The following is a 12,502-nucleotide window of genomic DNA, read 5'->3' on the forward strand; positions in this document are numbered from 1 at the left end:
TCGGTGGACATCAGAACCCCTCTGTGAGGGAAAGGATGAAGGAGAGAGTGAAAGAAGGAAGAGGTGCCGTAGTGGAGGGCTCCAGAATAATTTCGACCACCTGGGGATTCTTAACGTGCACTGACATCGCACAGCACATGGGCGCCTTTTACGCTCCGCCTCCGTCGAAGCGCGGCCGCCTCGGTTGGGTTCGAACCCGGGTACTCCGGCTCCTGGTGCAGGCATGCTGGCGTCGTCGTCGTTGGCGGCGAACGAAATATAATGAAAAATCCCGATAAGCAGATCGGCCACCTAGATCACGCGACCCTGTGACGCCATCACAACCTGCCCACCGGATTGTGAGAAAACTGCCCACCGTGGCAGTTCAATTAATGATTGGTCGCGAGCGTTGCTCGGGAAGAGCAACCTTGGTCGCGGTGGCAGCACCTGCCATCGTAGTGGCGCATTGCTTAACCGCTGCACCACTACGCCAAGAGAGGTATGACTTCCAGCGGCGCCCTTTATATAATGTAGAGAATGACCAACTCCGCATATACGGGCAACGCTATCGCGTCATACCCTTGAGGCGGAGCTTAAGTGTCCCCTCAAGTTTTTTTTTTCTTTTAAGCCTCAACGGACCGTTTTAAGTAGGACTCCCAAACTTATACACCCCTTATTTGCGCTGTGTACGGCGGTCTTGTGGTGTGCATTCGCGAGAGCTTAAACATAGGGTTCCGGCAGCATCTGGATTGCCTTAGACACTCGCAGAGCTACTTCGTCGGAAATGCGAAACTGCCTATTACATCAAAGCAAATAGTTCATCATCATCAACCTATGCCTACTGCAGGGCGAAGACCCCTTCCATGTCTCTCCATTTACCCTGTCCTGTGCCAACTGCGGCCGCCCTATCCTCACAAACTACTTCAACTTTCTTCCGCCCCATGCTACGCTTGCCTTCTCTTGGAATCCAGTCCGTTACCCTTAAAGGGTCTCTGTAAAGGTTGCTTGATGTTAGCTATAAAATGCTCGCATTATGTAGAGTACAGGCCAGCTAGCGTTCATGCCGCGTACAAGACCTCAAAAGCGAGCCGATAATTTACAATAGGAAAAAACGCTAAGGCGCCCGTGTGCTGTGCGATGACAGTGCACGTTAAAGATCCCCAGGTGGTCGAAATTATTCCGGAGCCCTCCACTACGGCCTCTTTCACCCTTTCTTCTTTCATTCCCTCCTTTCTCCCTTCTTTTACGGCGCGGTTCAGGTGTCCGCCGATATGAGACAGATACTGCGCCATTTTCTTTCCCCAAAAATCAATTATTATTATTTACAATACAATTTTAAAAACTACCGCATCCGCACCTCGCGGCGGCCTGCGGTGCTGGGCTTTCGCCCGAATCCGCGCTCGTTTCGTCAGCACCTGCGCTCGTTACGTTTGCAGCGGACTGCTAGCAATGGTCCGCGCGTGTCGGCAACCGGCGGAGGGGGTTAGTGCGAGGGGCCGGCGGAGGGGCACGACATTTTGGCATGCAAAAAGTGACGAGAGAGGGAAAGGCGCGAAGACGCGGAAATTCAAATTTTGACTGCAGATAACTAATCTTCCACAAAACGCATCTAGAAAATTCTTGCTGGAGGATGTTTGTGAAGCGGAGTCCTTTGGCATCCTAGGCACATCGCACATTTGTTGAGACCCCCTTTCACAGCCCCCTTAACGACCGTCGGTTATATTGCCTTCGCATTACATGCCCTGCCCAAGCCCATTTCTTCCTCTTGATTTCGACTAGATGTCATTAACCAGAACAGGATTTGGACACCCAGGTGTAGTACTTAGCCACAACCTCCTATGTGATTAAACAAATAGTTTGTAACCTTTAAGTGAGCAGCGCTGCTTGAAAACCCCGCGTTTTCCTAGTAACCCAAAGGCGGCCAAACAAGTCTCCGCTGTCCAAATATAGAAGCAACACATCGAAACGTTGGAAAAAGTTATGCATTTCCGGGATTTCATCACTGTAAGGTCCCTCCATTGCAGAAGTTTAAAGGATTATTGTCGGATACTCTGCAGTGAAGCTCCGCCAACATTCAGGAGTGGCGCACAGAATTCCTCCATGACAAAAATGTAGTTAAATCTTTTCACCTAAACAAGAATCTGATCACAAGAAAATAAATTACAAGCTCTCGAATTTTGCTACCTGGCTTGTTTAATGTAGTCACTTTAAAAAGCTGTTAATTACTGTTGCAACTGGACAGTACAGTTATACAGGACGCCGTAAGGTTGATAAAACTGCGTGCAAATACCCAAGTGCTTACACTAAATTGGGAGCGAAATTGAAAACTTCTCCATTCCCTGCCAATGCGGCATTACAACTCCGGACTGTTCTGCCCTTAGGGTTAGCTTTCGCATGAATTATCTTTTAGCAGACCTCTTGTGACTGTGGCAGTTGGCATACATATGCTGAAGAAGACTGTTACTTCAAATATGCTAGCAATTCATGCACTAATGTGAGCAGAAATTAAAATTTACATTTTTACCGTCTGTATCATATACGATACGCTTGGTGTTGCGGGGTCGAAATTTTCCGCCTTTTATCGTTGTAACTTTGTGGCGCGTACACTTTGAAACAAATACCACAAGATCTCGACAATACGGTTATGGTTGGTTAATAGGAATTTCGGGATGACACGAATTTGTGGAATGCTCTGGTCAAATAAGGTGCGTACAGTGTGCAGAATTTCGGATGTTCCGAACTCTCTCCCGTGCCACTACGGACGTCACATACGCGCGAGCCGCACCCTACGTCACGATCGCCAGCCACACGATAGGCAATGCGAGCAGTGAGCGTTGGCAGCGCGGCCATAAATAAATCCCATCAGCCCTCAACAGATCCGCGTGAATGCATTTCCAGTGCTGCTGCATACAGATTTCATTCCTTTTGGATGACGCGAATTTCAGATGATACGAATATTTCTCGCAACCCTGTGAGATTCGTATCATCGAGATTATAAAGAAGCTTTGTTACCGTGCATTTTCAGCGAACGTGAGAAAGTGAAGCGGCAGTGAAGAAGTGCGCATGGAGCTTGGAAATGGAGGCGAGGTGAGCGGCCCCCCCCGCCCACCTCGACAGAGGCCGCTGTGTTGCCCGACACCGTACAGCATTAGGGGGCCACGCTGTTTTGCCATTTTGGGTGAAAAATAGTGTGTCTGGGTTTTGCGCATGTGTACTAGCGACCCGCTATTTCCCCATGCCCTCAATGACCTAAACGATAGCGTCACCCTGGTGTAAACCTCCGTCCCCAAAAAGAGCGTCCAAAAAATGCAATGATGTCATAAACTTTATTCGTAAATCATCTCTCTTGACAGAAGTGCAAGCAACACATAAGTGCAGAGGCGCGAGTTGCAGTCCTTCCTCCACACACGCACACACACGGAGGAAGGCTTCCACAACCGTCTGCCGACAGTCGTACACTGGATTGAGCTTTCGACACCCCCCCGAAGCGAGTCGCCAACTCACTACGTGCTGCCTCTGCTGGCCAAGCCAATGAAGACACTGTCCTTCGCACCAGTCCACATTTTCCATGCTCCAGCAGCCAGACACCACAAAAATAACAAAGAAAGAGGAGCTGCGCCGAATCACACATTAGCCTCCAACATCTACGCGTAACAATCTTGTCTGAGAACACCGGATACATTTTTCTCCTGCTCAGCACTTTCAAAGGAGCAAGTAGCCCAGTGGAAGAATGTTCCACTGCAACTGACACATAAGACAACTGGCAATAGGCAACCAGATGATGAAATGCACACAGCATGTCATACCATTGAATGGAAGCTGCGACACTTCCTTCGACACAACCCTCCTCACTCAACTAAAGCAACCGTGTCCTATTGGGGAAGACCATCCATCATTCATTGCAATGAGCATAGCACGTGGCTGTATACAGTGAACTACTGACAGTTCAAACAACAAGGTGCCACAACGTGGCTGGACTATTCAACTTGCAGCTTTCGGTGCGCTTCAGCAAAGTGTTGAGAGCTGTTTTGAGGTGTCAGTAGTTCACAGCCCACCCCAAAGAAATGTTACATACCCCTAAGAATTTTTTTTCCCCGTCTTTGGAAGTACAGTAAGAGCTCATTGATTCGACCCTCATTAATTGAAAAATCCGGATAATTCGAAAAGCCAGCTCGGTCCCGGCCAACGTCCATGCAAGACTACGGCATTAGACATTCGTTACCGGTCTCTCATCGGTTCATTTGAACGGGCTCTCGAAGGGAGGCTGCGTCCAGTATGGCTGGATCGTCGAACCAGCCCTACTCAAAAACCTGAATTCCATGCTGCATAGTGGCTTGTGTACATACGACGTTCGCGCAACGGCAAATGTGATGACGAATGGGCAGACCTGGAACTGTAAATACTCTGATTTTCGGTTTCACTTTTCCGAGCTTCACGGCAGCTCACAGCAACAGCGGCTCGACCAGCCAGCAACAGGTAGCCAACAAAACTCAGCTGAGCACTGTTTAGGACGCTGATTGACACATCGCTGGCGTTTTCTTTCCCACTATTTCCTTTCTCTCGCGACTTCAGCTGCACTTACTTCGCTTGCATCAGCGTGGTCCCATTCTTCCGCCAGTACGCCATAACTGTGCGCTCGTCCAGTGCCATTCGCTGTTTGCGTGATGAAGCTTCCTCACCCACGATGGTGCTGCTTATGAAGGGTGTAAAGCTGCACCGCGTCGCACCGTGAAGGATGCGGGAGACCCTTACGAATTTCAAGCGGTTATGCTTCGGTACTCCAAACACTATGCATGCAATAAAAGATGGCAACGTGAAAAACAGTCACTACCGCGCTGTTCTCATCTTAGAATCTGTGAACCATTGCCCACTCTTTCACCAAATAAGTTTACCGTGACGCAAGCAGTTCCTGACAGTTATTTCAGGGTCATTCGACAATTCAAAAATTTTTCTCAAGCCTTTGAAGTTCAAATTAACAAGCTTTTACTGTACATAATCCCTACAATCACCACAGTCCAAGTGCCCTTTTCAGAGTTTCTCGCTACAAAAAGCAGGGCTGACTGCTGCTCGACTCGGCGCAAAGCAACGGGTGGCTCAAATTTCAGAGGGAGGCAGACGCTTTCATGAGTACTTTGTTGCTTGCACTACACTGGTCCTGCAGTGTTGTGCAAAAGAGAAAGGGAGATTGTAGTGAACAAGCTTTCCCACTCTCTCACTCTCTGTCAAAGAGAGGGGGGTCGGAGAGAAACGAAAAAAGAAAATCAACCCCACAGGTGAAATCTCTGCACCAGCTTCGAATACTGCAGCCTATAATGCTTCTCTTCCATACATGCCGGCAGACCCCCATCTGACGGTGACGGGAGCAGTCCCATAGGACGACGGCAACACACAACTCTTCGGGCATTTATTATTACTTTTTTTTCTGCCTCGGAGAATCTTTCCTACTAGTGTATGGCACCTGGCCAAAGTTTATGTACACTCACACAGTGTCATATTTATAATATTTATAGATATATATATATGCATGTATATATATAAGCCATCTTAAGACCCTTGCTGCGGGGTTCTAGCAGCGGCGACAAAAAAAAAGAAGTCTGAACCATGCAACTTGAAATAATCCAGTCAACAGCTCTGAATGGTGCACTGTGTGTGTGGCACACTCAACAGGCAAGGGAAGAAAAAATAAAAAAATGGCCGAACAACAACAACATACAAAAAAAGGTGGCGACTGAATGAAAAAAAAAAAGACGAGGTGGCCTTCTATTCTTCTTTACGGGGCAGTGCGTGCTTCTTTTGCCAGCGGATTATTCTCTGCACTCATCAAAAAGCCCTAAGTGTCCACAGCACGTACACATGCACGCACACACACACACACACACGATGCTATAATTTGCGTGAATCATGATGGAAGGTGATGATACGATGCACTCGCTCAAGGACAACGTTCGCATTCAATAGCCCCTCAGGTTATTTGCCCGTTTTTGCCAGTGTGGGCAAAAAATATGGTGTCGCAGTTACAGCAATGATCGTAATGAGCCCACCCAGTGGAGTCTTCCAAACTTTGCCACATTCTCTCCCCTTCTCTCAATCAGCAATTTCCAGGGCCTTTTCTTCCCTTTCGAATGAAATGCACCAGCTGGGGGATTCCTTTATAAGTTCAAATAGTGAAGAAGCGAAAACTTCCAAGTGACCATTTTACGCACACTTGTTCAGAGATGATCAGTAGAGCCTCGGAAAAAGGCGAGGAAAGTGATTAGGGGATATGGGGGAGGTGGGGATGAGAAAAAAATAACTCGGCCTGGAAGACCAACCACACTTGCACCTCAGAGGCAGCCCACTCCAATGCACCGATCAAAAACTGATCCGAGACTAAGGCACATCAAAAATTGCAGGTTCACAACATCTCAAGGTGACACCCGTCCACCAATCAACCAAACTGTACGTGTGACAATGCAACAACAATCGCATGATGAGCAAAGGACAAGAAAAAAAAGAACACGAAAATGTAGGAGCCGGGGCAACAGCGACCGTCTGTGCTTGGGCACGAGAAATATGCCGGCTGACAAAAAACACTTTGCATCTGTTTCCGGCATATTTTTCTCTCTCGAAGCCAACGAAGCCAAATGGCTACAACACAACGTGGGGGGGGCAATAAAACTAGCACCTACAGACATGGCATCAACAAAAAAAATACAAGTCATCAACTGAGCAAGTGACAATGCCAAAGAAAAAAAAAACAATGGCAGGAATGGCATGCGTGCACATGCAGTCGTCTCAATGATAAAACCACGCCACCTCTAAGCAGGGACAGTGGCCAAAGGCAGAGTAAAACAAAGAAAGAAGTACAGAAACAACCAACAGCGGTGTACTTGCACCAACAAAAAAAAAGAGAGGCCCGTTGTAAGTGCTGGCAACGTTAACAAAGAACTTTGGTTGCAATGAGGGGCGCGACATACATGGAGAGACAAAATGAGGGCAAAAAAAAAAAAAAACGCGGCAGCAGCCGCCAACAAGAACAGTGGGGGGCGTGACATGAATTGGCACGATGAGAGACAGTTGTCGTTCCCGCCATGCTTCCAGCACAGGTCACAACGGTGGTGGTGCCTAGAATGGAGGCATCCCATCTGGAAGAGGGCCGCACAAAAAGCCATTAGTTACCCAAAAAGCCATTAGTTCACCCAGTTCGAGAAGCACTACGCCTCACTAGCGCTGCATGGTAACTCCCAAAACATAAATTTTGTGAAAAATTTTGCAATGAGCTATTTACTACTCTGCTTCTCGCATATTCTATGGGATTATGCAGAATCAAAAAAAGTCCACTGCCAAAATCTGGAAGCAGTCTCTCCCCGCCTTCGGACATATGCAACCAGCTCTAGCGACAAATGTAGCAGACAAGCTGAAAAGTAAATTCTAAACGACAAAAGTGGTAGGTGGCTTCATTACGCTAATGGGTTCATTACGAAGTAAATACAGTATCTATGCGTTTGACAGCAAAAGTTTGGAGGATGCAGGCGAGAGAAAAAAGTATTCCTTTCAGTGCAGCCACGCAAACCAACTGTTGCCTGAAATGCCTCAAAGTATGAGGGGACATGTACACTCCATCCTTCAATATCAATACCATGAGACTAGGAACTAGGTCATGAGGAAGCGCTACAACAAATTTGTTCCAAGTATCCTGTACACTTTGCTCATGACTGCACACGTATCTATGAGTGCCCAGAGGGTGAAAACAAATAAAAATAAAATAATGGCCACATGAGTAGTATGCCATGAAAAACTGAATGGCAATTACACAAATGGCAATCAGAAAAATCGGTGCTAGCTGGCGAACAACGACAGCACACAGCACGGTGCATCTTGCTCAGGATCATTTCCCCCCTGCCACCCCCACCCCCCCACAAGCAAGGCTAGACTTTAAGGACAGAAAATGACCATGAAAACAAACTGCTTTTCCTGCTGAGAAATTCAGTACATTGTGCAAAGAGGCATGGGCTAAGTGCATGGGTGGTCATGTGGTCGCACCCCTGCGGAATGCCCATGCAGGAAGCCCTCTGCCAGGCCCTTCTTCCGGTCATGCTCGGCTACACGGACTTTAATGACAAACGCACTTTGCTCTGGAACCTCCGCCTTCACAGCTACCACTGCAAAAGAAATATACCTCCATACCTCGTGAACTTAATGTTCTAAAATAATTTCAGTTCCCTAGTCTGCCGCTGCATTCCACAACCACATGCCGTCAGTTCTAGCTAGACCTTGCTGAAGCGCAAAGAAGTGCAGGGCCTGGGGCAAGGCAGTCTTACCAGAGCCTCCGAGAGCATGCTCGGTGACGCTCAAACAGAGGGACTCCAGCCGATTGTTGATGTCCGGGTCGTTCGCCGATGCATCAGCTTGCATGCGTCCTGCACACACAAACACGTAGCAACCTTTCATTCCTCCCCTCAAGAACCAGACTTCCCAAATGTGACCGACACGTCATGTTTTACAGCAGGTGTCCTCAAACTGAACTATGCAGATCCTTTGTGTTCATGGAGTGCTTTTTGAGTTCCCTCAGCACCCAAATCCTTTTTTCCACAACCCCACATTTACTTCACTCACTTAATTTAGAACTGGCTGTACTGAAAATGGTCGCAGCAAAGTTTCACTGTGCAGCCAGTCAACATCGATTGAATGTGGGCATCTATTGAGGGGCTGTGTGTCTGTGCACACACAGCCACACACACACACACGCAGACAGAATCCATGACATGTGGGGTTCCTCAGCACTTTCCAAAATGCTTCTGCAATTCCCTGAGGTTAAGAAGAGGGAGGACCCCAGTGAAAAAAATTCAGAGCACCGGCCAGAGGCACAGCCAAGAAGCTGCAGCACATGTCCCAATTCCCTACCTGGCTAATACTAACCCACACTATATCCTTGTCAATAAGCTAAAAACAAAAAGAAAAGATGTAAAGGTTTGTCTCATATCAGAACTCAACACTCATCATCATTTTGCACAGTACATTTCAGAAGCTGGTGTTGGGAGCAGGGACATCTACACCTTCCCCTGAAGATCCTAAACTGAGAGACAGGAAATAGAAGTGCTTTTGCCTCCTCTACATTTCAAAAAGAAAAGGCAGGAGTAAGTGCTAGAATCAAGTTCAGCAATACGCAAAACCATTTAAGTGGCAAAAAGTATGCATTAAGATCGGGTTAAGGGGGGAAGAGGGTCTTAGAAAAAATTTTTATTAATGAAGTCACAATTATGGAATCTTCGGGGAACATGCATTTTTGCGTGCTGATTCCAAATATGGAATTTAATTTCATGTGCAATAATTTCTTGAACACGTATGCAATATGTTATGTAACTTTTCGTGGAGAGCTTTCAAAAAATCCTGCAGCAAGTAATTTGCTAGAATGTATGCCATTGGTTTCTCTTAACATTAATCTATGCAATAAAGCTATAATTATCATCCTGCCTGTCACAGAAGTTGAGTTATAGAATTTTGAAGTCACTTCAGAAACAGGAAGACAAATTTTTTTTCCAGTTTGTGAAGCACCAAGTTCAAAACCCTGTAACTCAACTTCTGCGATAGGCGAGATAATAATTTTACCCTTATTGCATAGCTTGTTGTCAACACAAGCGGACGGCATACATTCTAGCAAGTTCCCTGCACCAAAATTTCGTTAAATCTCTGCACAAGAAGTTACATAACATATTGCAACAAGTCAACAAGGACTTTTTGTACATTAAATTAAATTCCATATTTGGAATCAGCACGCAAAAATACATGTTCCCTGATGATTTCATAATTGTGACTTCATTACTAAAAAATTTTTTTCTAAGACCAGCTCCCACCCTTAATAAGTTACTCTAATACGCTACTAGTCAGCTGACATCCACAATATTCCCAAGCCCTCCGGCTCAGTAACTGTGCACCCAAACTCTAGCCACCACAGCGGATTGGAAGAAATCTGTAGTGATGTGCTGAGGACCTTCCACTAAAAACAGCGTGTGAAACACGAGAGACTCTTTTCTCCGGGACCCGGCTGGACCATTTTCTGGGTCCTGCCAAGTCTGAAAAATCGGTCGGCGACTGTATTTGAGTACAGCATGTTGAATGGCTAGTTGGTGCACTCCTTGAGACACACAAAAGTTGCGGGGACATCATGAATATGCAAGCAGGACACAGGATGAGCAGAACTGGCAAGTGAGCTGTCAGCTGCACTTCAACACTGTTCACACACACGTACCAGAGCATGCACCGCTGTTGGCTGCAGCCTGCTTGTAGAGCGAAGCCACCACTGGATTCGGTCGCACGGGTGCAGAGTGGGTCCTTTGGATCTGCACGTGTGGCTTGTTCAGGTGCTGCACACGGTAGCAAACAGGGATGATCCCTTTGACATACGTGCCAAAGGGTCCGCGACACCAAACAAAAGGACAGGGCAACTCCGCATCAGTACGAAAGCATACAGACGACCATGCAACTGGTCTTCCCATGAGATTCGTAAAACTCAGGTTGGAAGCCTGGGTACCTCTGGTTGGCGGCATATTATATATGAAATATAGCACAGGGGTTCTCAAAATGGGCTGCACAGAACCTCTGGGTTCCTTGGGTGTGCTTCTTGAGTTCTCCAAGCATCTGAACTCAGCCATAACTCAAGTCCCACCTTTCCTTTTACTCATTTTATTTTGGGGCTAACTGCACTATAATTGCACTTGACAGACGTTTCACCCTACAGCCAGCCATTATTATTGAATTGGGCCATTTTTATGAGCAGCTGTAAATTATTTGATTTGCCAATCAACTACCTAGTATTCAGGTGATCAAATATCCTCTACACTTCGTGACAGGCTCAGTGCCAGTGCAAGGCTCGGTCAGGGCCAACGTGAAACCTGCCAACCCTCCTGCTTCTCTTGACTTTTTAGGGCAGTTGCTGGATTTCTGAAGATGCAACAAGTATTTTGGTTCTACAGCCATGCGAAAATAAATCCTCAGTGGCACAATCTTGGTAGCACTGTCGTAACGCAACCAAATTACAAATCACCCAATAAATCACGAACAGCAACCACAGAAACATTACACAAAAGGGACAAATACATGCCGTAACTGGAAAGCCACAGTGAACTGAAAGAATTGAATGGCCCAATGAGAAAAGCTGACCCCAGACCATGTGCAGCAGCTGTTTTTTTTTTTTTTATTAGACTTTATGTGCACATCATTAGCATATTTTTCAATAAATTTTTTACTATTCGATATTCTTTTCAATATTCGTGTTTCTTTCTTGATTCGATATGATATTCAAGTCAAAAGCTACTATTCGGCATTTGCACACCCCTTATATAAAGGTGCTCTCAATCATTTCAGCGGGTCTGGCAGGCCTGGGCATTGTTTGACAGCTGCCGATAACAATTAACCTACAGACCTTCACATCACAAGTGCATCAGTTCGCTCAATTTCAAGCATGCGGTCTCTGGCAAGTCTCACAAGCAGTAAAATAAAATAACCTTAGCAACACAAAGTGCCACAGTACATAAACCTATCGCAGTGCTCTTGTGGTTACTGCCATTGCCAATTTAACCCCTCTATAGCGAAGTCACTCGGACTAGCAAAAATCTTTACTGTATCAGTTGTTGCTGATAGCATAGCTCTCAGGATGCTGTCAGGATGGTGATTAATTGGCTACTTAATAAACACATAGTGTTGGTTTATTAAAAAAGCATTCAGAAGTACCTTCCATCCTGCCCTTACCGTCCCAATATGTGATAATTTTTTTTAGTTATTCACGATTTTTATTTAGTTAAGGTGCCAAGATATTAGCAGTCACAAATGCCACTATACTTGCTTTGAAGTTCTGAAGGCACGACAAGCCCTTAAAGGCCAACTAAGGAGGATTTTCAAACATTCCAAGTAAACAATCACATTGTATTTCTTGGACCTCCCTCTAGAATTTACGAGTCAAATCTTAATAACAACAATGACGAAACAACAAGACACTAAAACCAAAATGATGTCACAAGACACCAACAAAATGACGTCACGGATGGTGTAATGATACCGCTTACGCGCATGTCGAAGTCTCAGTGAGTTGGAGGAGGACGAAAAATGTGGCAAGAGGTAAAACAAAGTCCAGAAGATTGCCATTCATGGCGCTTAAGATCTGTCGCAACAAAATATGCTTGTGTTCATTTTGGTTCTAGGGTGAACTACTTTGGGCATGGAATCAGCCTGCCCGAACAGGCGCGCTAGCTCTAGCAGCAATGCCTGCTATGTACAAAGCCGAGTATAATGAGATGACAAACTCGCATCTCAAGCACTACCACATTTTGCAGCTCAGTGCCCAAACTGAAATAACTGCCAACTCTTCACTTTTTTCCTAAGATCCCCCCCCCTGCAATGTAAGGTGGGTGTTCTGTTGGAGCACTGCAGCAAATTAATAAACAAGTTTATAGAAGGTGGAGAGAGCACAGAGGCTGTCAAACTTACCTTGAAGAGAAAGAGGTACTTCAGATGTCCATCTACTACAAGCACATAAGCACAGGGATGC

The 12,502-nt window shown here is 46.1% G+C and overlaps 1 protein-coding gene across 5 annotated transcripts in view; it reads right to left on the reverse strand.

Annotated features, from left to right (window-relative positions):
• Positions 1-3,286: 3,286 nt before the first annotated feature.
• Positions 3,287-12,502, reverse strand: part of smg (sterile alpha motif domain containing protein 4 smaug) — a 112,216-nt gene continuing 103,000 nt past the window's right edge. For 3 of the 5 annotated variants that reach the window (XM_077666278.1, XM_077666279.1, XM_077666276.1), the window contains 3 exons: positions 10,208-10,322; positions 8,280-8,378; positions 3,287-7,103 (listed from right to left, as the gene is read on the reverse strand). In XM_077666278.1, coding sequence (XP_077522404.1) covers positions 7,084-7,103; positions 8,280-8,378; positions 10,208-10,322 — 234 coding nt within the window. In that variant the 3' untranslated portion in view covers positions 3,287-7,083. The remainder of the gene's footprint in view (positions 7,104-8,279; positions 8,379-10,207; positions 10,323-12,502) is intronic. The other 2 variants (XM_077666280.1, XM_077666277.1) reach the window with 1 other exon arrangement.

The sequence above is a fragment of the Amblyomma americanum genome, chromosome 5, assembly GCF_052857255.1.
Source record: "Amblyomma americanum isolate KBUSLIRL-KWMA chromosome 5, ASM5285725v1, whole genome shotgun sequence".
Taxonomy (NCBI): Eukaryota; Metazoa; Arthropoda; class Arachnida; order Ixodida; family Ixodidae; genus Amblyomma; species Amblyomma americanum.